A 23,316-nucleotide genomic window follows, 5' to 3' on the forward strand; every position below is an offset into this window, starting at 1 on the left:
ATCCTGATTTGCTATGTGAATACAACATAACTTGTTCAAATCGTCAGAGGTGATGTCCCCCATTTTGCAGTGGCTAATCCTTGGAGTGAAGCAATCGCAAGAGAGATGACACCGGCTGGTCATCCTCGGACTTCATTGTCCCTATTCAGGCATACCTCGTATGTCGGTACTGCTGTCTGCGCCTCCTTTTCCAACGTATACTAGCTGCGCATCGGTTTGATTTTAAAAACATGGGAGATTTATTTCCCACGTGTCCTACATCTGCAGCACTGTCACTCGCTTCAGTCTGGCAATGTTCGAGGGTCATCAAATAAATCTCTGAATCTCCGTAGATCAGCTTCAAGGACTTCCAAGACATGCAATCACAGTCGGAGTCTACAGAGCAAAATGTCGCACGACGCTGCGAAACCGAGACTTGAAGTCGTGATACCACAAGCTGTGTGACTATCGACATACGAGCTGGGTTTGTTATCGTTCTAGTGGTACACAAGGCGCGACTAATGCCAAGCTACGGAGATAATCCACGCCCCTCTTTGTCGTCATCTATTTCACCCCTTTTATACCTGCATCTTTGTGTAACACGACTGGTCCATTGCCTTCGGAGAAACGTTTAACGCCCACTAAACTCTTGGCATGACGACAATATTTCGTACAACAACACCGACGTAACCACCTATATGGTGCTCAAATGGATTACTATCCAACTTAACCATCTAACTAAGGAATTGTGGCGCAGTATTTAACAACTTTACCCCTCCGATCGGTGCCAAATCTTGCCCCCATAATTTCAAATATCCTTATTCCCAAGTTACCAGAGGGAGAAACATTCAAGGGGCGGGTGGAGAAAGAGGGTGTGTGGCACATTCATCAGCATTTCGGATTGAACATTTCCTCTGATAAGTCGTTAGTAAGTTGAACAGTGAGTGAGCGAGCGACGACCACCTGAGTCTTGGCTCTCTTTTCCTGTCTTTAGCTTCTGGGTACTGGCAGTCAGACATTGATGCTTGATCCAATGCGCAACTCTTGGCTGAGGCGTCTTGAGTCGGTGTCATGAAAGTGACTGGATCAGGTTGCTGGATATTTGTGCGTCAAACAGCTTACTGTAAGCGTTGGTTTTGCCTCTGTAGGCAACGTGGAGAAGATATCGGATAATCATCCTATAAATTGGCAAATCAAGGTGATTTCCAGTTGCTTGAGCGCTGACCAAATGTATCGACCAGGCCAGGCTTTTTGCGTCTACGATATCGCCTCAACAAATTATACATATTCTGATAGCAAATACATGCGTTGAAGATCTGTCACAGTTTGCTTCCTCACGTTGTCCTGGTTGCTGAATAATTTTCCCTCATCATATGGCTAGCAAAAACAGCAAAGGAGGCATGTGTAACTGCCAGTCACAATTGGTCTCCAGGGGCCCTAGTGTTTCCGGGTCTAGTTTTCCTACTGGACCAGTTCTCCAATCACAAGGCCGGATGTAAGCTACTCACAAATAGTTTGTTAGCTTCGTCTAGTAGATATCCTACAGTATAGAGTCCTACTCTGTTGAGATCTTTTCATCAGGCTCTCTCCGATACTCTCTCTCCGTCACGTTTCGTGCTTCACTCCGTGCACTTTGGGCGACAAATATCAATACGAGCCCGACCGTCCCGTTCGTCGATTTGAAGACATCGATTGGAATGGAGTAACGGCTTCCTCTTATGCAACTGGTACGTAAGCGCGCGAGTATGGGGCCTAGAACGAGCAACAAACGCGAGCTAGGAAACCATTCACTGGACAGATTACACGACGGATCAGAAGATGGATCAAAGACTGCATGACCTATACATCTCGCAATATAGGCTAGTCTACGTATATATAGACTTCCACTCACCTATGCAAGCATTCATAAGGCATTTAGTTTACTTTCCGTATTCTACGCAACCTTGATGATATCCCCAGCTAGAAAACAGCCCTCTCGCAAATTATCCTTGCTAGTATGTTTTGCGAGGCCCATGCGAAGATGGCTGCAGACTCTAGCAGTAATCTATACTCAGGTTTTAATTCCGCATACTATGCTCTTTCCGGAGCACAAGAGATTCTAGTGATTTGCTTGTTGGTGCGCAATGCGTAACATTAACTCGAGTCCATAACTTGGAAAAAGGACAAGTGTATTGTTCTTTTTTCAGATGATTGGTGGGTATTACTCTTCTAAACAAAATTGACAGTGTATTTCCACTCGGTCGACAAAGGCATTGTCTTTGGGTATTGTATTGTTCAAGTCCTTATTCGTAGCGGGCTTGAACAAGACCTCGATTGTTACTTTGTAGCTTGCCGGGTCCAGAGAAGCGGTAAACTATAATATAGCCTTACTATCTCCGATAGACTTTAAGAAGCGACATGATTAGCATATAACAAGGATAAATCTATTACTTCTTCTCATGACTATTCCTCCTAAATTGAAAGTCTAGGCGGAATCAAAACCAACCACTTCCATTTCTACTAGGGCACCGCATCGACCTATTAAACATCGACATAATATTACTGTTGCAATCAGTTTCTCGGATACCCAACCCGGTCCATAATGTCGCAGTGCAAGGCCATTTTCAAACAGGTCCGCTGCAGTAGCACCACAGGAAGCTACCAACGGTACTGGTGCGAGAAACACGAAGCCCAACACAAAGTTTCGCACGACTTCTATAAGGATGTGGAAAACGAATGGAAACGCAGGGAGGATACATTTTGGAACTCGGAAACGACTAAAGACAAGACGGAGGGGCTTCGTCTCCTCAGCATCGTCCTTGTAGCTAGACAAAGTCACAATGAGTGGTTCTACGAGAGCCAGCCCGACGATGGGCACGAGGATCACGAGCTCGAACTCCGGTCCAGCCGCCAGTATCTATGCAGGGAGACATACGCGCTGGGATACGCAATCGCGACTAGAATGACCCCCGAGGCCATTAAAAACGTGATCAGAGAAAGGGTAAGCCAAATTTCAGCCATTGATTTTCCAATGCGATCAGGGGAAGGAGCTGACACGTTCACGCAGGAGACTACTTCCGACCAGTGCAACTCAGACAAGGCCGTAACAGACCAGCACATCGACGAAAGAGATGAAGACCACGCATACCAGCGGCTCGTCGAAGAAGAAGAAGAAGAGTTCAGAAAAGAAAGCAATTCATGGATGAGCTTCTTGCACAACTCCATCCTATTGAGCTTGTTGACAAAAATAAGAGGCACGATGGTGAATACGAAGGAGTGATGATGAGTTACATCGCCGAGGAGGACATGTTCCCAAAGGACTCATCCCACGCGGAATGGTAAAGGGACAGTTACGCGATGGCTTCGCCGAAGGAGATGAGTACCATACACACCAGCACCTCGTCGAAGAAGGTGAGTTTAGAAAAAGACTGCATTTCATGGATTCTTTCTTCTTTTTTTCTAACGAAACCTTATAAATGTGACTTTTTAAAACAGCGCACAGTACCAAGTGGCTGTCATATCCAACGACCTGAAAACTCTTTTATAACAAATTTTTCAATCAAATGAACCTAAATCGGCTGAAATAACCGCATGGCAGAACATTTCATGGATGAGGTTCTGATACAGATCCATCCAATTGAACTTGTCAGCAAGATAACTGAGTTCAAGTTAAAAACGACGAAATTGGAGTATGTCGCCGAACTTTTCCCAAGCAACTACTATAATGCGGACTGAAACACTGTTCCCTCGTCTTTTTACCCAAACATGTACTGAGTGAGGTGAGGGAAGCTGGGGATAAAAAGACGTTACATATGAAGTCCATAGTAAGAAAATGATTCTATGACGAGTCATCCCCGTGACAAGTGAACGAAGTACGGACCGTTATCAATTGACCGTTGTGCACCGGTCGCCATCAGGTCAAAACTACGCCATTGATATGTTAACAAAACACTCCAGACATGAAGACGAAGCTTGGCTGCGCGAAGCAATGGCTTGACAAGATATTGTGGGCATGAGTCACCAGAAATGGCAATTCCGTCGCTGGTGGGATTGTAAGCACAAGCCAGAGACTTCCTATTTCTGAACTTAACTTCCGCGTGACGATAATGATAGGCGAAGCCAGTCTCGTTACCCCCGACATGGGCACGCATATCGGGACCCGCAAGATTGAAATTAGCCACTGAGTGTTTTTCTTTAATCGCCATTTCCCCGTCGCCCTGCTATCTCTGAGCCTGAGCCGACCCCCAGAGATTGATTGTTGGTAGCCGGATGGCAGCTCGGTAGTCCCGGACCCGCAGACGGCAGTGGACTGATTTCCTGAGCCAGCCACCGCACCGACCACTCATGTCTTCGAGAACGTCTTGTCACCTTCCATGACTGGCGTCGAAGCTATGAAATGCGCTTAGGTTCGACGATGCCACGGTCGCAGTCCGATTCTTTGGCTGTCCACCTGGTCAGGTGTATACATGCCTTACGCTTACGATATGCTCGACTGATACCCAAGATTGGGGAGTGCAGCTTGAAACACACGAATGGGTAGGCTGCCTCCCGCAACGATCAGCAATTGTACCACTCATCCTCCGCTGTATCCAGGTGTCAGACTCCCCAAAGCCTATCAGAGCTGCTAGACGGCCCAGCTTCGGCCCAGGCTAACCATGGCACGGTATGAAGTGACGCCATCGTGAGTTTCTGAAGACGGAGCCCCTCCATCCTCCGCGGGATGGGCAAATGACAATCGAGTGAGGGGTAACAGGACCGTGGTCCTTGGCATACATTCGCTGGCGATAAGATGGAACAGGATAATCAACACACTAGCTAGATTGACACTTCACAGATGCTGCCCCTCGCTTCCTCGCGACTGTGACTCCTCATCTTGGGCCGATTTGGCGAACAGGAGACGGGGAAGAGTCGGGGGATGAAATGGGGGACATGATTGGAGGGGTACAGCAAATCGAGCGTGGTTGGCGCCACAGTGTGGCTCAACAGGTGCTCGGGAGGTGGCTGATGCCCTCATAACCAAGGCATGGACACGGACAGGGAACCTGGCACAGCTCGGCGGTATCGCAGGGCATGTGAGTCTTCTTCCCCGACATGGGTGCATTGCCCTTGCTGGCAAATCAAATTGGATCGAAGTTACTCCGGGGATGTTTGCCAGCGGCTTCTCGAGTTTCTTCAGGGGAAATACCAGGTTGTTTGGGTCGCGTAGGGCGACTGCATAAGTGTCGGTGGAGAAGAGCGGTGTTTACGTGGAGCAATAGGACGGGCGATAACCTCCACCGGCCGACTGGGAATTGGTCAGTCCAGCCCCGAGCGGTGCGAGCAGCGTATCAGAGCGCACCACAACACTCGATCCACCAATCCAGACCGCTTCCTCGGGCCAAAATCGATTTGATTTGAGTCAAACTGCAGGAACCCCCCGGACCATAGCATGGCACGATAGCATGTCTAGCTCGGGGTATGAAAATGCCATGCTTTTTCGGTCCATGATGGCTTTCGGTTCCCTCAGTCTATCTCTCAACACACTCTTTACAAATCGAAACAACAACAAGTTGCGAGCCTAGATCACTTAGCTGTCGATAGAGGCTTGTGGCTATACCACCACCACCACCCAACAACATCAACATGGCGCCCAAGGTGTCAACCAAAGACCGCCGCAGCAAGCAGAAGGTCGCTGTGGATGTTGTCGACAAAGGCGCTCCTCTCTCCGAGGTCACGTCGGTCAGCTCAAGATCCCAACAGCAGATGGAGTTGACCAGCTTGAAGCGCATCATCAAGGAGGACCGCGCCGACAAGGCGCGCACCATCATCGCCGTCGTGCACTCCTCTCAGGTGCCTGAACTCGAGCGCAAGCTTCAGGGCTCGAAATTGAAATTTTGGCGAGGTGAGCTCTGCCACCATCCCTTGGGTCCTGCAATATCAAGCTTGCTAACGAGACAACCGTAGGCAAAACGACTGTCAAGATCACGACTCCGAAGTCGCTCCAGGCCACCATTGACACGGTGCAGGCGGATAAGAGTGCCCCGCGCCATCTCACCCTCCTCGTGGGGCAGGATCTTGCCACGCTCGAGTTCAAAGTCGCGGCCGCGATGAAGAGCTTGAGCATCTTCAGGCACGAGGACCCCGGCCTGGGACCGCCCGCGGGCACCCTACTCGTGTCGGGCGCGTCAACCTACGCCAAGACGCGACTAGACCAGTGGCAGGCCAAGCAGCACCAGAACCACGCCGTCTACCTCGGCCGTGGCGTTGGCATCCGGATCGAGAGCGAGGTGCTCAACGATCCTATGTACAACCACGGCGGCCCGGCCGGGTCGTACGCGCCCCCCAGCGCGAGCCGCGAGCTCCAGGTGGGCGGCGGCCAGCAGATGGAGCAGTCGATGCCCCGGAAGCTGGTGCCGGCGGGCGGCGGTTGGAGCGACTCGTACACGCTGTCGCTGTCCAACTCGGACAAGAACGAGGTCTACGAGCTGTTCAACAGCCTCCACTACGGGCAGGAAGAGGACAACCTGTGTTACGGCCCCAACGGCGAGACGATGCAGATGCAGCGGCCGCCGCAGCCGTGGTGGGAGAAGTGGCAGGGCCCCATCGGCCACATCATCGGCATCCTGACGGGCGCCAAGAACGCGCACTCGATGCGCGCCACGGCCGGCGGCATGTTCGTCGAGTACCACTTCGGCGCCGCGGCCCTGAGCATCGGTGCCGCCGGTCTTCCCCAGGCCATCACCCTCGCTGCGGGCCCCGCCGTGATGCTGGGCGTGGGCGCCGCCGCCGCGGTCTACTTCGTCCCGTGGGAGGCCGTCTTCAAGTGGCTATGGGGAGTCGTCAAGAAGATGTTCCAAAGCTTCCTGGCCGTGTGGGAGAGGCTCATGCGCTGGGTGGCCTCCAAGCTGTCTGGATCTTCCTCCGAGGGGAAGAACAAAGATGGACGCCCCATGCCGCCGAATTTGTTCGGTTAAAGGACATAACAGGAAGAAAAAAAAGCTTGAAAAGAATTGCCTGATTTTTTTCTTTCTTTTCTACACAGAGCGGGAAGTTCCGGCACATGGTGTTGGTGTAGCCAGGGCTGTACCGTTCTACCATCAGATTGATAGACTGCATTTTCGGTTGGCAACAGCACAGCATCTCAGCAACGTCGGCGTTACGTTTGCTTCACATCTTTATTCTTCTCATTCCCCCCTCTCCTTTGCCCGAGACATATGATGGCACCAAAAAAACGAGAGCAAAACGTTATAGAATTACCTAGAATGGAGTAGAATAAAACATGCACTTACCACATAGGCAAAATAAGCATTTGATCGTGTTTCAGTCGCATGTCACGTCGATTCGATGGCGATGATATGATTGCAACTGCTGCATGGAAGCTTTAGCCCCGCCCAAGCAGGAAGGCTGCGCCCCACCACGAGTCGCAGGCTGTCTGTCACACGCTGGCAAATGGCTACACCAGTCATCTTCCATCGCCAAATCGACCATGCGTCATTCCAGCATATCGAGGATGCACCACATTAGCCGCAACCCGAACATCAATACACACACACATACATTCGCACCTTCACCTTCTGCAATCAGTGATGAATCCATGACCCGCCAAGAGCCTCGTTATCGTGCTCGACTCCTCTGATCTTCGCCCGGAATCTCCGCCATTTACGGAGGCATGACTGTAGTACGCTCTGCAGGGTGACACAGGCCTGGACCTTTGCCCCCCTCTAACCACTCGTGGGGGGCGGTGAGGTGAGGGAAGGTAGGCCGCAGGAGCTAGAGAGGAACGAGATTACCCGCATGCGCATCCCATAGGCGAGGAGATAAAAAAGAAATCGCTCGACATGGGGGATGTGCTCGAAGCAGAAGGTCTGATGGCCGCCAGCACCAGTGCCGCCCAGCCTCCGTCTCAAGCGCCGCCCGCGACCAAACCCTCCATCCTATCGAGCAACAACAATGTCAGCCATGGCGACTCATCCGGCAATAACGGCAACAGCCGCGCCGCCGACATCGTCGACGTAGTAGCAGCAGCAGCAGCGGCGGCAGCAGCAGCCGTAGTGACGCCGACCGAAGCTTCCCATCCGCCGCCTCTAGCCCCAGAGCCCGTGTTCCCCCTGCTGCAGAACAACGCGAGTCAAGAAACTCTTTCGCAGACGGCGCCCGCCCAGAAGCGCAGCGCCGGCAATGCGGCACAGGACGACGACACGGACGAAGAGCCAGCCGTAGCCGAACCCTTCGTGCGCACCCGCAGCCCGGACGACCACCCCGCCGCCTCCCGACAGGACAACGACCCGCGCGACGAGTACGACGCCCGCTCGCTAACGCGCCTCTTCTACAGGATGCACAAGTTCACGCTGTACGAGACGGCGAGCCGCTACTACATCGTCGGCGGCGACGTCACCGAGAAGCGCTACCGCATCCTCAAAGTTGACCGTAACACCCACGAGCCTGACTCGGAGCTCAGCATCACCGACGACAAGATCATATACAGCCAGAAGGAGATGAATTCCCTGCTCGACACCATTGACGATGGCAATCGCGGCACCGGCGGCATCAAGCAGCGCTGTACGACCTGGGGTCTGTTGGGCTTCATCAAGTTCACTGGCCCCTACTACATGTTGCTGATCACCAAGAAGAGCACTGTAGCCATGATTGGCGGCCACTATGTCTATCAGGTCGACGGCACCGAGCTCATTCCTCTGACGCCCGCCAAGTTCCGGCCCGATGTGCGCAACACTGAAGAGCCTCGCTTCTTGGGTATCCTCAACAACCTCGACCTTACGAGGTCCTTCTACTACAGTTACTCGTACGACATCACGCGAACTCTGCAGCACAATATATCACGCGAGCGCACCGCACTGGCGAATGGGTTACCGGGAACCACCTGCGACGACTTCAACTCCATGTTTGTGTGGAATAGCCATCTATTGCAGCCCGTTGTCGACGCATTACATGACCCTTTCGACTGGTGTCGGCCCATTATCCACGGCTATATCGACCAGGCCGCCCTTTCCATATACGGCCGAAGTGCCTACATCACGATCATTGCGCGACGGTCTCGGTATTTTGCGGGAGCTCGTTTTCTCAAACGCGGAGCCAACGACCTGGGCTATGTTGCCAATGACGTCGAAACCGAGCAAATCGTCTCCGAGTCCCTCACGACCTCCTTCCACTCGCCGGGCCCCAAACTGTTCGCATCGCCCCAATTCACATCGTATGTGCAGCATCGAGGTAGTATTCCTCTCTACTGGACACAGGACAACATCGGCGTGACGCCCAAGCCGCCCATCGAGCTTAATCTCGTCGACCCTTTCTACACTGCGGCCGCCCAACACTTCAACAACCTCTTTGAGCGCTATGGGTCACCCATCTACGTCCTCAATCTCGTCAAAGCCAGGGAGCGTACGCCACGCGAGAGCAAGCTGTTGGACGAGTTCACGAACTGCATCAACTACCTGAACCAATTCCTGCCCGACGACAACAAGATCATCTATAAGGCGTGGGACATGAGCAGGGCTGCTAAGAGCCGCGATCAGGACGTCATTGGTACACTTGAAAGCATCGCCGAGTCTGTCGTGACGACAACGGGCTTCTTCCAGAACGGTGACGGGGATATCTCGCCCACGAATGTGCAGAATGGCGTGGCGCGCACCAATTGCATCGACTGCCTCGACCGCACCAACGCCGCCCAGTTTGTTATCGGCAAGCGGGCGCTCGGCCACCAGCTCCACGCCCTGGGCATTTTGGCCGATACAAGCATCGACTATGATACCGACGCCGTCAATCTTTTCACCCACATGTACCATGACCACGGCGACACCATCGCGGTCCAGTACGGCGGCTCCCAGCTCGTCAACACGATGGAGACATACCGGAAAATCAACCAGTGGACTTCGCACAGCCGTGACATGATCGAAAGCTTCAAGCGCTATTACAACAACTCCTTCATGGATAGCCAGCGCCAAGAGGCGTACAACTTGTTCTTGGGCAACTACATTTTCGCCCTCGGTCAGCCCATGCTCTGGGACCTGGCGACCGACTACTACCTCCATCACTCGGATCCCCGCGCCTGGTTCAACAATGCACACCACGACTACATCCGCTGGTTCACTCCGCGCTTCCTCGAACGCCGAAGCCTGCCGGCCTACGTGCCACCGCCGCTGTTGGTATCTTCGGCCGACGCCAGTAATGGCGACAACAACAAATCCAACAATAACAGCAAGAAGATGCAGTTAATTTATAAACAGCCCGCTTCCTTTTTCGACGACTACTGGCTCGAGTACTACCGCCCGTCAACGCTGTCGTCTTTCCTCAAGATGTTCCCGTACAAGATGAACAGCACCATCAAATACATCCCCTTCAAGTCGACCCAGGAAGGGCGCTACGATCTTAGCCCTTTCCGAGTCCGTATCGAAGGAGCGGAAAGGGGCGGAAATACCAGTAGTGGAGCTGGGGATATTCACCAAAGCCCGCGGCAGAAGCAGCAGCAGCAACAATATCACCATGATCAACAGTACCATCACCACAACAACACGAACCATCAACAACAGCTCAGTAATAGCAGCAGGAAGAAGAACTCATCCACGACGAAGAAGGAGGTGACGATTGTAGATCCACATGAACGCTTACGCCGCGGCGCTGGGGGCGGAAGCGGCAGCGTCGATCAAGACATAGACGAGACGGAGTCCATCATGAGCGAAAGAACCAATAGTAAAGGCATATCCATTCACCGCTGGCTGCAACCCAACGTGGCCTCCGAAAAGGGACCCTCCGTCCCTCACGGCATCATGAAGGAAACCAGACAGAGAAACTACAGCAACAACAATAACAACAGCCGTAGCAGCAACATCTACAGCACTGGCGGAGGTGTGGGTCGGAACCTGGACGCGGCGGTCATGGCCGTGGGCGGTCGTAAGCAGACCCCCGCCGAGAAGTCGGCCCAGGCCCAGCTCATCTTCGCCAAAGTGGTGCACGAGTCGCTGCACCCGTCCGTCAACGCCCAGGACATGGACGACTACGCCCGCTACATCTCGCACGCCCAGTCGCTGCCGCTCGTGGTCTCGTCCAACGAGGCGCCCGCCGACGTCGACGCTTCCGAGTACCACAACTATCTCAACGGGGGTTGGCAGGTTGACGGCCTGTCGACGTCGTGGGCTAACAGCAACACGGCGGCCGCGTCGGCCGATGCCGCGGCGTTTGCTATGGATGGTTCGACGATGGCTGGCACTGGCAATACGCTGGGAGGGGCGCCTTCCTCGCGCAAGGAGGAGGACTTGGCAGCGTACTGGGATCTCCTGCGCGTGGGCGACAACCCGCTCACGGTCACAGAGGAGGATCTGCCCAAGAAACGATACAAGGCTTATCGGAAGTGGCTGCGCGGCAAGAGCCTGTTCAAGCAACAGCCCCTGCCCAGTGAGAGTGGCATGGGCCTCAAGGCGCAATCTCAGCATTATGTTGACTGAATCGGGGTTGGTTGATTTAAGTATATGTACTACTTAGTTCGGCGAGCTCGCGAACAACGGCGCGAGCAGGGGCTCTTTCTTGACGAGGGGCGATACGAGATCATCGAGCATGGTGCCTGGTTGGTCTTGGCCTGCCTGCGCGTCGTTGCGGATGACTGAGGACAGCAAGGCGGCTGCCTTGATCAGCTGCGTTTCGAGCTCCTGCTTGGTCGGCGCGGTTTTATCGGAGGTTGGCCATGTGTCTTCGTCGGCAATATTCAGCCAGCAGACTGTCAGAGCCCGGATGATCTCGTTCCGGTAAGCGGATATGCGGGGCCAGCAGCAGCGCAAGATGGCTTGAAGGAGTTGGGTGGCGGCCAGCACCGATTGGGGGTGCTTGGTCTCGAAGGGGTTGGTCATGATTCCAGATATCATCGGGAGAATATCCTGTATAGGTTAGGAAAACTTATTGTTAGCATCCATGTGGCTTGGTGTTTGAACATACGGTTCATGGTTTGTTACAGATTGGCGTTTTCGCATGGAACAAGGGAGTTTGGGGAATCGAAAATAAAGGAGGAGGAATAAGGAAAAGAGATGGTACCTTCAAGTATTTCACGCTCAATATACCCATCCCATTCACAGCATAACTTAGTTGCTCGCAAAACACAACTGTAAGCCGAATATGATCCTTGGCGTGAAAGTGTCCTGTCAAAATACCCTCGCGAATAATTCTGTCGAGCAACTTTCTTTGCGCAGTTGTCAGTACCGATGTTGTCGCCTCGCTGCTGTTGGAAGTAGAATCGCAATCCACTAGACCAGCGAGCTGGAACAAGGCTGGGTAGGCTGCATTTAAAATGATCCGAGACTCGTCCTCGGGCGTGATGTTAGGGAGAAAGTGCACGGCCGGGAATACGGCGTCCTCAAAGACCGAGGCGAGCCCGACCTGGCCCATGAGGCCCGGCGGGCAGCCCGACCAGAAGGCGCCGAAGATGCCCAGGGCCCGGACCTTGAGCACGGTATCGGACTCATCCAGGAGCGTGAAGAGGACGGGGGTGAACAGATGCCAGGTCTTTGCTAGCAGAGGCTGACGCGGCTGCGTATCGTCTTTCGCGCCAGAAGCTGCGGGTTGCTTAACAGTGGTGGCCCCCGCCGCGTTTCTCACGGCCCAGTCGAAGACCGTCACGGCGTGCACGTGGGTGTACTTCCAGGGCTTGGCGGCCCGGTCTTCCAGCATCGCCGAGCTCTGCTCCTCGACGAAGGCGGCCTTGCGGCCGGAGGCGGTGACGGTGGCCGGGCGGGATTTGGAGAAGAGCGGGCGCAGGTGCTGCGTCAGGAGCGTGTCGGTGATGAACTCGCCCTTGCTGGCCGCCTTCTCGGGGGCTCCTTCGGCTTCGGAAAACTGAGACCGTAGGAGATCGCGCGCGATATCTGCTGAGGCGTCGCTCGTCCACGGGTCTTGCGGGTTGGTATATGCTACTGCGGAAAGAAGAGCGGTGGGGTTAAGGGCGAAGGCGTGGCGGTTGGTGAGGGTGCGAAGGATGTTCAGTCCGAGTTCGCCCTTGAGTAAGAACTGGGTTTTCGCTGCAGAAGTCACATCTACAGCAGCAGCTGTCAACAATCTACTTTCTGGTGAAGCTCTTACGATAAGGAATGAAGTGGGTGTGTACCTTCGGAATCGTTGTCCTCCGACGCTGGCACAACCGGTAAGATGACGCGGCCGACGTATTCACTTATCTCGAATAGTGGTGAAGACAGATCCTCGGTCTCGGTCCCCTGGGGACTGTCCTGACGGCTATCAAGACAGGCTTGTATGATGCGGAGACATTTAATGGCATCCTACGACGGAGGTCAGCTAGCCATCGCTTTTCTCCTGGGGATCCCGAACAGCAAACTGACCAACGCAGATGACGACAATTTGTCCAAACTTGCTGCAATGTCTCGTATGTTCATGCCCGGAGGTACAACTAGAGTAAAATGTCAGTCAGGCACATAGTATCAGGCAGGGGGTTCACTCACGCTCTGCAAGCTCCGGGCAGGTGTCGGACGGTGGTGGCCCAGTCGCATCGCAGCGCTTGACAGCCTCCAAAATCGGGTCCAGCATCTTTCGGAGGGGGTTCCTCGCAATCACCAAACACGAGTTTACTTTATGATCCCGGAAGGTTGATGTGGCCGCGGGGATTAGAATCAAGTTTTAAGATGGGCAGTCGATCGATCCAATAGGTTCGCTTGTCGTACTACTTGAGGTGTTGGCGAGAACACAGCCGGACATGCCAACCTCGATGGAGGGTGTCCAAAATGACATTTCCAAGTGGGGCTACATCAACAACAACAAAATCCGCCATCAGCGATACTTTCTCGTACCAAAACTCCACCGATTAATGCCATTGCATACCCAAACATGCACATATAATATTAGGAAGTCATTGACTCTATACTATGACAATATTTTCCCATATCAATCCACTAACACTGATCTCAACCGACAGATTCGGACTGTGTGTAGGCCGTCATATGTCTGTCTCGGCTACTCCCTGGCCTCTGACATTCATCGCAAGAATCTCCCCGGCAATGGGATGTTGCTTGTAGCTCTAAACTCAATTTATTTCCTGCAATCATAGTCTATGGGTATCGTGAAAGTACTTTTCCGTCCTACCACCGAGACCATCTAATTTTATTCCATGTAACATCAAAGTTGTATGCGAGTCGATGTACCACAACCACGAGCGCCGCGATCGCATCGAATACTAAACTATCGGGATCCCAAGCTGGTCCTTCTTGCTTCGTACCTCCTCGATAGCGCCTGCCGGGTCCGTCGCCTCGGGGTTCCGCAGCTGCCACGCCACGCAGACATCGAGAGCTTCTGTCATCCATCTGCCCGGTCGCACTCCCAAGGCCTTGGCCAACTGCGTCCCGTCAATAAGCCGCTTCAGGAGCGGCGCCTCCATCACGTCAAGCTCATGCAGGTGGTCTAAGAACAGCTGCCATCCAGCCAAGAAATCGTCTTCCGTGCTTGTGTTCTCCTTCGGGGCGGCTGCACCAAGGACCTGCGAGGCTTCCACCAAAAAGGCCGAAAGGACTTGCAGTCTCCACTGGCCTCCGCGAGCCTCCCAATGTCGTATGGCCATTCCGAATCGGTCTCGCTCGTGGATATATGAGTCCTTTGCGCATACGGCATTTTTCAGGGCCATGATATGGGGCCGATGCTTTTCGGCAGCTGTGATTACTTCACATACCTTGTTTGGTGCTTTGATTCCCTCTCGCGCGGCCAGTGTGGCGTATGGAGGGGGCGGCTTGCGAGCTGAGGGGGCTTCCTGGGTGTAAGGCGCCCACGGAACCACGGCTGCCAGTATCCAACTAAAGTAGGCTGCCTCCTTCGTGTGAACAAGTACATCATAGATGGAACCAGGTGTTTGAGCTTCTCGGAGTCGCTCAAGACACTCGTATACTGTCCGCCAGTTGGAGATATCAGGCTGCGGCGCGTCCTTTTTGGCCGGGTCAGTAAATACGGTATGGTAGAGCCCCAGGTTATTGATGCGCTCCAGCGCGTCTTTGGGGTAGTCGCCTGCCAATCCAAGTTAGAATCAAGTCGTGCAACACAATTATGACGCTAGTTTCGTTACCTTTCAGCATTTTCTCTACCTCCACGCCCACCCTCTCGCGGCTAATTTTAAGACGTAGAGCCTGCAAGACCCGACTGTCGCCCATTACCTTTTCGGCATCAGGATCAATGGTGAATTGTAGCCGACTGGCAAACCTGACGAGTCGCAGTACTCGAAGGGGGTCATCCATGAAGGTCTGGAAGGGATCGAGCGGGGTTTTGATGAGTTTGCTGCTCATGTGTGCAAGACCGCCAGTAAAATCTTCGACTTTGCCCGTGTTGAGATTGTAAAAGAGGGCGTTCACCGTCGCATCACGGCGCAGGGCATCCTCTTCGGCAGTGCCAAATTCTACTTGAGGGTTTCGGCTGTCGTCGGTGTAAGTTTCCTTGCGTAGATTGACGAAGTCCACATCGAAGTCAAACAGCTTGATGGTGGTAGTCTCAAGATGCTTTGACTTCTCCGGGTTCGCAGCAATCTTGTGGAGGTTGCCAATATCTGTGGGAGTCACGCCGTGCTTCTCAACCATTTCGGGGATCTTGCACAGGGCCACGATCTCAGCGCTGAAGTGAGCGCCGGTCATGACATTGATGGCGGTATCAATGTCGTGAGACTGGATGCCTAGGAGTTTGTCTCGGACCCAGCCCCCAGCCCATCGCAGGACAACAGGGTCTCTTCCTTCTCCTGTTTCGTCAACATGACGAGCTACTTCGAGAAGGAGGGACTTGAGCCTCTCTTCTTGGGGCGTCAACTGGATAGTTGTAGTGGCGGTCGGTTCCGCCATTTTCCGCAACTGGGGTGGGCGGCTAATGAGATGTTCCTTTTCTGAAGCGTCTGATTTTCTCTTGGACATGAGGAAATGTGAGAAGGGACGACAATGAAAGTAGGGATAGCGTGGTCCAGAAACGGACAGTAAAAGCGAGTGGATGGATTGATATCGCAGCAGAGAATGCTTCATTGGCTTTTCTCCAGATGACTCAGATCAATTGGGCTCATTCGGCGAGTGAGATGACACTCGGAGCTTCGCAATGCCACGCTTGACCTCGGCAAAAGAGGCAACCACAAATATATTGACAGCTTGTCAGAATGACGGTATCAAAAAAGAGGCGTTTGTGTCGTCTCGAAATGCGTTGCTTGATTGTATGCCTCTTCACGATCCTTTGGCTGATGCGCCTTCAATGGCCATCGCAACTTGGTCAAAACAGATTCCTTGCAGCTGGCAAACGCCGACCAAAAGCGAGCTGAAGTTGTTGCCACCTGCTAACAATTCAAACCAAGGGAAAAAGCCTGCCCCGCCCCCACCTCTGTGTGCTGCCGCTCAAACCACTACGGGCCTCCCTCTACGGGCCTTTACGGGCCTCTACGAAATAAACTTGAAGCCACTTAAGCATTTTAAGGTTGATTGTAAGGTTAAATACGCCCTTGAAGGCGGGTTGTTTGTTCAGAGGCAGATCTGCCGAAGCACCTCGTAGTTAGACATGGTCATCATCTTCATCTTGCATGATGGACCGTCTCCCATGCAAGAAGTCGCTTGCTTCAGATCCTGATGTCACGTCACGCGTGCGGTTAATGGCTCTTTCCCCTTCCGCTGCACACCGTGACTGCCGACCACCACTTCTTGAGTTGCTGAATGTTTGAGCATGCCCAAGAAGCCAACCGCATCTGCGCTCTTCGTTTCTCCAGGCTGGATATCGCGGCACCTAACAATGGCTTGGCATACAAGGTCCATGCAGAGGGCTGTGCATGTTTCGGTCACTGAGTTGGGCTCTTCAGCTTGTCAAACAGCGTGATAGCTGCCAGGCCAGAGCTATTACGTGATCTAGCCAGCGTGAAGGGGTCATCGATTGAAGTTGCTTGCGCTGCTGCTCCATCTCTGTTTCATGCGCATCTTGTCAGGATAGCCCCCGCTAGAGAGGGATGCCAGGGGACCATGTTCGTCAATCCCATCGCTTCGGCTTGCGTTCCGTAGCAACACTTGGAAGAAGCCAAGCCAGCTGCTTCCTTTTGGTCCCCTGCCACTTCCCAACAGGTGCTTCTCTCCGTCTTCTTGAGCGCCCAAGCCCCGGGAGACTGTCGGCAACCATGGCCCATGAAACCTGCCAAGACGAGTACCTGGGTCGCGGTCAACTTCTCGCGACTGCACATCGCCAGTCCTCATTGGCTCTCCGGGAATCTTTGGTGAGCTTGAGCAAACATGCGACCCGTCGTGGGTTCAGGTGGCAGGGTCCGTGGTGTGCAGGCTCGCCTAAGCTAGCGAGTGTTTGGTTGGGCCAGTTTCGAACCCCACAAGTCCCGTTTGATTCTGTTTGGCCAATCGCAACTAGAGCAACTCAGGCGGGAAACGGGAAACATCAACCCGAACCTTAACCAACTCTCTTTAAGCTTAAGCACTCCCTTGCTGCTTCCTGCCTGCGACCCCTGATGGAGATCACGCAAAGTCCGAGGTGACATCCTGTGGCGCTTGCGTTCGGATCAGACTATCGACGGTGACACTGTCTTCCGTGACTACCTTGCTGCCCCTGCAGGAAACTCCTGCCTGTGCCTCACATGTCTAATGCCTGTTGCTATGAACTTGTGGCGTCTCCACCTACTACTGGCTGGCTTGGCCAAGCTCAACTCGGCTCCGTGAGATCGACAAGCTCCCACCTGTCTCCTACTGACGGGCGATTGTGGGAGATCCTTCATGGCGTATAATCCACTCTCCGCAATGCGATTGGCTAATCAACAAGGTGACATAGGACTCGATGACTGCTACCTAACATGAGTCTTGCAATATCAGACCTCATAATGGTAGGATGGCTGAGGCTCACGATGCATCCCCGCAATCAATGCAATGTCCGGCTTCTCGGCCTTGATATGACAATTTACATTGCTCTTCGCGGCAGTGATTCTGGCCCACTGCGACGCCAGGGTCCCTCTCATCAACGGACGGCGCGATGTGGTGCTCGGACATGCGCCATCCCATGAGCGGGTTGGCCAGAAGAACCTTGACGAAGGGTGATTCTTCCCTTACGGATCATTCTCACCGTCGTCCGATGTTTTCAGCCTCCCGCGCTTGAAGGGGAAAGCTATGTTTCCTGTTCGCCTCCTGGCCTCCCCATGGGTGCCGTCTCGGAGCTAATGTGTTAGAAATGGTCGGAGGCCTGTTTGGTGAGGCCATTCTGGGGTTCGTGTAAGTCTCTTTGCCTGTGGGCACGCCAGCGGGGACCGTGAGCGGCAGCAGGGTACGGAACGTACATGCCGGCGTAGTATCACCATGAGAGTCTTCATCGAAGTCGAGATGTGTATAAGAAGGATGTCCAATCCAGCGATAGGTTTGTCTCTTTCCCTCTCATCATCATCAGCATCATCAACTTCTTCATCCAACCGGCCTCTTTCAGCTTCTTCCTCTTCGCCTTCTCTTCTCCCATTTCTACTTCTCTTCCTGCCGGTCAGGTTTCTTTGCTTGCCACCAATCTCGCTTCTTCTTTTCTCTATCATCCCCCAACCAAAACCAACATGTCGTCATTCAAGGCTATTGTCGCCCTCGGGCTCATGACCACTGCTCAGCTCGTGGCTGGTCACGGTGCCATCATCAAGGCCGTTGGCAACGCCGGTGGCTCTGGCAGTAAGAACTAGTTCATTATACATTGCCTCTTCGATCATGAAGACTAACACATCTATTCAGTGGCTCTCGGTGTCCAGAGCGACACTCCCCGTGACGGAACCCGACGCAACCCCTTCCAGCAGGACTCGACCCGCTTCAAGGGCGACCAGAAGGCGACTGTCGGCGAGACTGTCGGCGGAGGCGGCAACGACCTCGAGGCCGGAACCAAGGCCATCATGGCCGAGACCGGCACCCAGCTGCCCCAGGTCACTGCCGGCGGCGAGGTCGACATGACGCTGCACCAGGTCAACGCTGACGGCGGCGGCCCCTACACCTGCATGATCAACACCGACGGCACCGCCACCAAGTGGACCGATATCCAGGTCACTCAGTCGCCCCCCGGCGAGAACTCCCGCAACCGCGATGGCGCCAAGACCGACTTCCCGCTCAAGGCCGCCATCCCCGCCGACGCCTCTTGCACTGGTACCGTCGCTGGCCAGGAGAATGTCTGCCTCGTCCGCTGCCAAAACGCCGCTCGTGCCGGTCCTTTCGGTGGTGTCGTTCCCGTCCAGAGTAAGTTTGCCAATCTCCGCCCATCGCCTCCTTCCCCGCGATTATACGCACTCATTGAACATGACACTAACTGCAACTTCACAGTGGCCGGTACCTCTACTCCTGCCACCGCTCGCCGGGCTCTCGCCCAGGCCATCAAGCGCGACATCCAGGAGCTCAAGCTGATGCAGAAGCGCGCCCGCACCTTCTCCCCCGAGGATCTCGCTGGTCTCGACGACGAGGAGGACGAGGACGATGAGTAAGCGACCAGCCGGCAACCATGGCCAGGAAGAAGCAGGACAAGACGATACCCCTCACATTTCTCTGATTGATGACAACGATGGTGCGAAACGGGATGGTATGGCGAAGCTAGTGGTTCGGCGGCACATATACGCTACATAATTATTGTTTGTTTTATACCTTGTAGATATCCCTCGAACTGTTCTTGTATCGCTGAGCAGACGGCGACCTCGATGGTGTACCGAGCTCTTGATTCAAGAACATAATACAATCCTTTACTTATAATCTTTCCTGTACGCCTCTCTTCGGGGTTTTCTTGAACAACCTCGCCCAATCCCAACATCGGTCATAGAACTTAGTAGCATCGCCATCCTTGCCTGTCGTGAACTTCCCCAGGCTCTACTACTAGACCAGAGATTGCGGGGAAGTGGGGTACAGTTCCATCATGTTGCCTAAGATTGTCCATCGACTGCATCACGAGATCAGCTACCAGCTTAGCTGGACAGTCCGTCTGGGGGGTGTTTTCAACTAAAGCCCACCACCATGTTAAATTTGACGACAGCACGAAGAAGGCGCAGGTATGTTCAGCTGGCTAGCCTAGTGGTAGCTTCAAAGGCAATGTCCACGTAGGAATGCTTTGTCTTAGGAGTCGTGATGATATCACCCAAAAGCGACGTAGCTTTTTCCACCTTGCTGGCCGGACCTATCGTTCCTGGTTCCGTCTCTCTTGGCTGTCTTGCTTTCGCCGCTTCATATATAATGTGCATAGCCGCCGATGAACGATTTGCTCGCTTACGTTAGCTAGTGGTGACCCCCCGGCGATAGGTAACAGCCGGAATAAGGTGTTTGTCAAGATCCGTCCCTCCATGAGCTAATCTGAGATGGGCTGCGGAGTCACAGCCCATGACGTCAAGGGGGTTTACGAAAATGTGCATCATCACGCAGCAGAAAGCGCAGAGCAGAGGCGAGAATGGGAAAACAGAGCGTCGAAGACAGATGCTGACAGAAAAAGAGAGAAGCCAGCTGCCAGGGCCGGGAGGATTCGCCAGACCCGACCGAGTGACGCTCCGGCCCTTCTAGTCCGGGGTCCGACCAGGTTGTGGTTGAGAGAGCTCATTCCAGCTCAGCCACCGACGCTATTTCTCGTCAGGTGTCGGGCTACCTCTCTTGGCATGCCATTGGCGACACGGATGGACTTGGTCGAAGTGGCCCCTCTGCCACCGCGAGTGCATGCACGTACAAGAAGATGGCCGTCAACCTCATATCTCGCTGCTACTATCATGTCGGCGAAAGGGTGTTGCGCATGAGAGGGTGGTATTGGCGCATACAGCGACTGGATGCTGGAGGAAGCTATGACATGGTTTATCTAGACCTACTGCCTACAGGAGACCCTAGTTTTTAGTTCTCAACCGCCCCTCCCCCTAATGCCCGCCATAGGACTGACTACGTTATCAGAATCCGGGGGTAAGAAGGCGGGGCAAGCCAAACCAGGCCAAACAACGTGGGAAACGACATGCGATGCACGCAGACATCGGCCTCCGATCCAGTCGTGGCAACAGAAAGCGAACGAACGAACGGTGACTGTTTCATGTTGCGATACTCACGTATACATGCAATAAGAATACATGTCCCATTCCTGAACTCTGAACAGTCCAAGCAGGATGCTAGGGACGTCACTGTAACACTTGCCGAAGCGGCTGAAGAATTGATTAAACTGGCGGCTGCCCCTCTCTCAGACCTCTCTTGGAGTCTTCAGAAGCTGCAACCTCTTTGTGTCTGTTTCACCATTGGCTGATATTGCTACATCATCGAGCGACTTTTCTGGCTGCGGTGGTCGTCATCGTCACGCTTTCTAGTGGTAGTCACTCATCAGCCCTAGCTACCGGGCAAACAGGCCACGTTCATTGGCGCAGATAGAGGTCCTCCAAGGTGGCTTTCTTGTCCAGGCTCGCAAAGCTGAAGCCTGGAGGAGAGAGGCCAGAGCAGCAAGACGAGAGGGAAAGTAAAAGTCGGTTGGGAAGGGGCGAGTGGTCGATCCATCATGTGGTGTGCTGCACCGCTACCGTAACAGACGACACTTGCCTACTGCATCTGAACTGCGCTTCTACGCCGGCCTGCCTCATTCGTCAAGTGATCCCCCATGAGAGATATATTGCAGCATACACGCGAGAGCTTGGCGAGGGTAGTGGTACGTAGTTGCCGTAGATCAGCACCCTTAAGCTCCCGCAGACGTCACTCGGTCCAAGAGGTCCAAGAGATCGCCGCTCCGTCCTGCCTAGATCCAACCTTATATCACTGCCATCCCGAGGGGACATCAACCTATTTCTAGTACTACGTCGCGCTTTGTTACCCCAGATGTCTTCCTTTGTCTTTACTCTTACCACCATACCACCTACCAGGACCTATTTATTTCTCCATCGACAAGTCTGAAAGGAACTTCCTCTTCTTCTACTACCTCCCTGATATACAACACAATCGATATAACTGTCGAAGAGAAGACAACTTCAAGAACAACACGCAATCACAATGACCACCATGGAAGCCCAGAACAGTCAGTCCTGACGTCATTATCCTGCATGAGCCATCCATCCTCCTACTCCCCCGAAGTGATTTCAATTTGCCAAGGGAACTTTCAAGTCTAACATGTGTACACCATCTCCAGACGTTTTCCGTCCCATGGAAGGCGGACACCACAACCCCCACGCCGTGGACGAAGCCGTGGTGGACCACGAGCACGAGCAACACCACGACGGCGGCGTCCAGTTCTCCGACAGCTTCGGCGGCGGCGGCGTGGAGCACCAGCCCATTGCCCACACCGAGGCGGAGCCACACCACGATGACGGCGGCATGATGCGCCGCGAGCGTAAGAGCTCCAAGGACTACTCACATACCGACGAATGGGGTAAGCCCTTCTCCCTCCTCCAATCCTTGTTTTCCGTTCCCAGCCGAAAGCAGGCGATATTGCCTGGCGTGCGACTTTGACATCTTGATTTGCGTTGTGTGAACTAACACGGGATCTGCAATAGACGCCTCCAAGACGGTCCCCTCGCGTTTCCAGCAGCGCAAGGGCTCCATCTTCGCCACGCCGTCGTCGCGCGACGGCCACGTCGAGCGCAACCTCGAGAAGGACGCCGAGTTCCACAAGAAGCACTCGAAGCGCTTCAGCTTCTCCAAGGTCAAGGACAAGGCCACAGACCTCGTCGGTACCGGCGAGGGCAGCTCGGCGCGGCGGCGCAGCAGCGCGGGGCACTCCAGCTCCGGCTAGGAACGGCAGGAACTCTCGACCTACTTGCCGCTCATCATATGAATAACGATAACACAAAACGACTTGCCGTGCAATTAAAGGGACACACAAATACATTGTGGGATGGAGGAGTCGCAATGACGGCAATAAGGGGAGATACCAACGATCTTCAAATTAATTCTTCTACTTCTTCCATATGCTTCCTTCCTCATTAGTACTGTTCAGTACAACGTTGGGTGGACGAATGGCGAGTCTGTTGTTACCAATCCTAACGGCTTTCGGAAGGCGTCATGTTGTATTACCAGTGTATTTTCTTTCCTTCTCTCTTCTGCACGATACCTAGTCTGAAATTCAGAAGACAGTCTTATTAGAAGACAAATTACCTAAATACTGTTCCGTGCCGATTACGTGAATGATCTCGTGTATGATGCGCGTATTGCGAAAGTCCTATACTCTCTATATTCAGGATACTTGTATAAATACATATCGACGATGTAGATAATGACTGGCCAGAGAGAGACCTGTTATCGCGCGCCCTGAATAGTAGTTCACGCTCTTTGTACACCCGCCCTCTGGATTTCGCCAGCCTGGCAAAGCTCACCCTCCCCCTTATTCAATTCACAACGCGATTGCCCCCATTATAACAAACAGCCGCCACCCAGGTCTAACACCAGCGGTCCTGAAACCGTACCCAACAATGAAAATTTGCAAACACTCAATCAGGCC

At 53.6% G+C, this 23,316-nt stretch overlaps 7 protein-coding genes across 7 annotated transcripts; 5 read left to right on the plus strand and 2 right to left on the minus strand.

Moving 5' to 3' along the window:
- Window positions 1-2,560: 2,560 nt before the first annotated feature.
- On the plus strand, window positions 2,561-3,238 carry PG998_004217 (uncharacterized protein; the record flags this gene model as incomplete). The annotated part of the gene is made up of 2 exons (XM_066871035.1): window positions 2,561-2,959; window positions 3,026-3,238. 2 exons carry the CDS (start codon window positions 2,561-2,563, stop codon window positions 3,236-3,238), a joined length of 612 nt encoding a protein of 203 aa, XP_066734785.1.
- A 2,342-nt stretch (window positions 3,239-5,580) lies between these two features.
- Window positions 5,581-6,911, plus strand: PG998_004218 (uncharacterized protein; the record flags this gene model as incomplete). Its single annotated transcript, XM_066871036.1, has 2 exons — window positions 5,581-5,839; window positions 5,902-6,911. The coding sequence occupies 2 exons, from the start codon at window positions 5,581-5,583 to the stop codon at window positions 6,909-6,911; spliced, it is 1,269 nt and encodes a 422-aa protein (XP_066734786.1).
- Window positions 6,912-7,775: 864 nt separating this feature from the next.
- PG998_004219 (phosphatidylinositol-3-5-bisphosphate 5-phosphatase) lies at window positions 7,776-11,393 on the plus strand (the record flags this gene model as incomplete). The annotated part of the gene is made up of 1 exon (XM_066871037.1): window positions 7,776-11,393. One exon carries the CDS (start codon window positions 7,776-7,778, stop codon window positions 11,391-11,393), a length of 3,618 nt encoding a protein of 1,205 aa, XP_066734787.1.
- Window positions 11,394-11,426: 33 nt separating this feature from the next.
- PG998_004220 (uncharacterized protein) lies at window positions 11,427-13,473 on the minus strand (the record flags this gene model as incomplete). Its single annotated transcript, XM_066871038.1, has 5 exons — window positions 11,427-11,819; window positions 12,139-12,968; window positions 13,040-13,208; window positions 13,269-13,336; window positions 13,389-13,473. The coding sequence occupies 5 exons, from the start codon at window positions 13,471-13,473 to the stop codon at window positions 11,427-11,429; spliced, it is 1,545 nt and encodes a 514-aa protein (XP_066734788.1).
- Window positions 13,474-14,116: 643 nt separating this feature from the next.
- PG998_004221 (uncharacterized protein) lies at window positions 14,117-15,752 on the minus strand (the record flags this gene model as incomplete). The annotated part of the gene is made up of 2 exons (XM_066871039.1): window positions 14,117-14,934; window positions 14,993-15,752. The coding sequence occupies 2 exons, from the start codon at window positions 15,750-15,752 to the stop codon at window positions 14,117-14,119; spliced, it is 1,578 nt and encodes a 525-aa protein (XP_066734789.1).
- Window positions 15,753-18,466: 2,714 nt separating this feature from the next.
- Window positions 18,467-19,369, plus strand: PG998_004222 (cas1 appressorium specific protein; the record flags this gene model as incomplete). Its single annotated transcript, XM_066871040.1, has 3 exons — window positions 18,467-18,575; window positions 18,636-19,127; window positions 19,212-19,369. The coding sequence occupies 3 exons, from the start codon at window positions 18,467-18,469 to the stop codon at window positions 19,367-19,369; spliced, it is 759 nt and encodes a 252-aa protein (XP_066734790.1).
- A 2,503-nt stretch (window positions 19,370-21,872) lies between these two features.
- On the plus strand, window positions 21,873-22,611 carry PG998_004223 (uncharacterized protein; the record flags this gene model as incomplete). The annotated part of the gene is made up of 3 exons (XM_066871041.1): window positions 21,873-21,897; window positions 22,009-22,248; window positions 22,373-22,611. The coding sequence occupies 3 exons, from the start codon at window positions 21,873-21,875 to the stop codon at window positions 22,609-22,611; spliced, it is 504 nt and encodes a 167-aa protein (XP_066734791.1).
- Between the last annotated feature and the right edge of the window lie 705 nt (window positions 22,612-23,316).

The sequence above is a fragment of the Apiospora kogelbergensis genome (assembly GCF_038363985.1).
Source record: "Apiospora kogelbergensis strain CBS 113332 chromosome Unknown utg000002l_segment0_segment0, whole genome shotgun sequence".
In the NCBI taxonomy this organism is placed as follows: domain Eukaryota; kingdom Fungi; phylum Ascomycota; class Sordariomycetes; order Amphisphaeriales; family Apiosporaceae; genus Apiospora; species Apiospora kogelbergensis.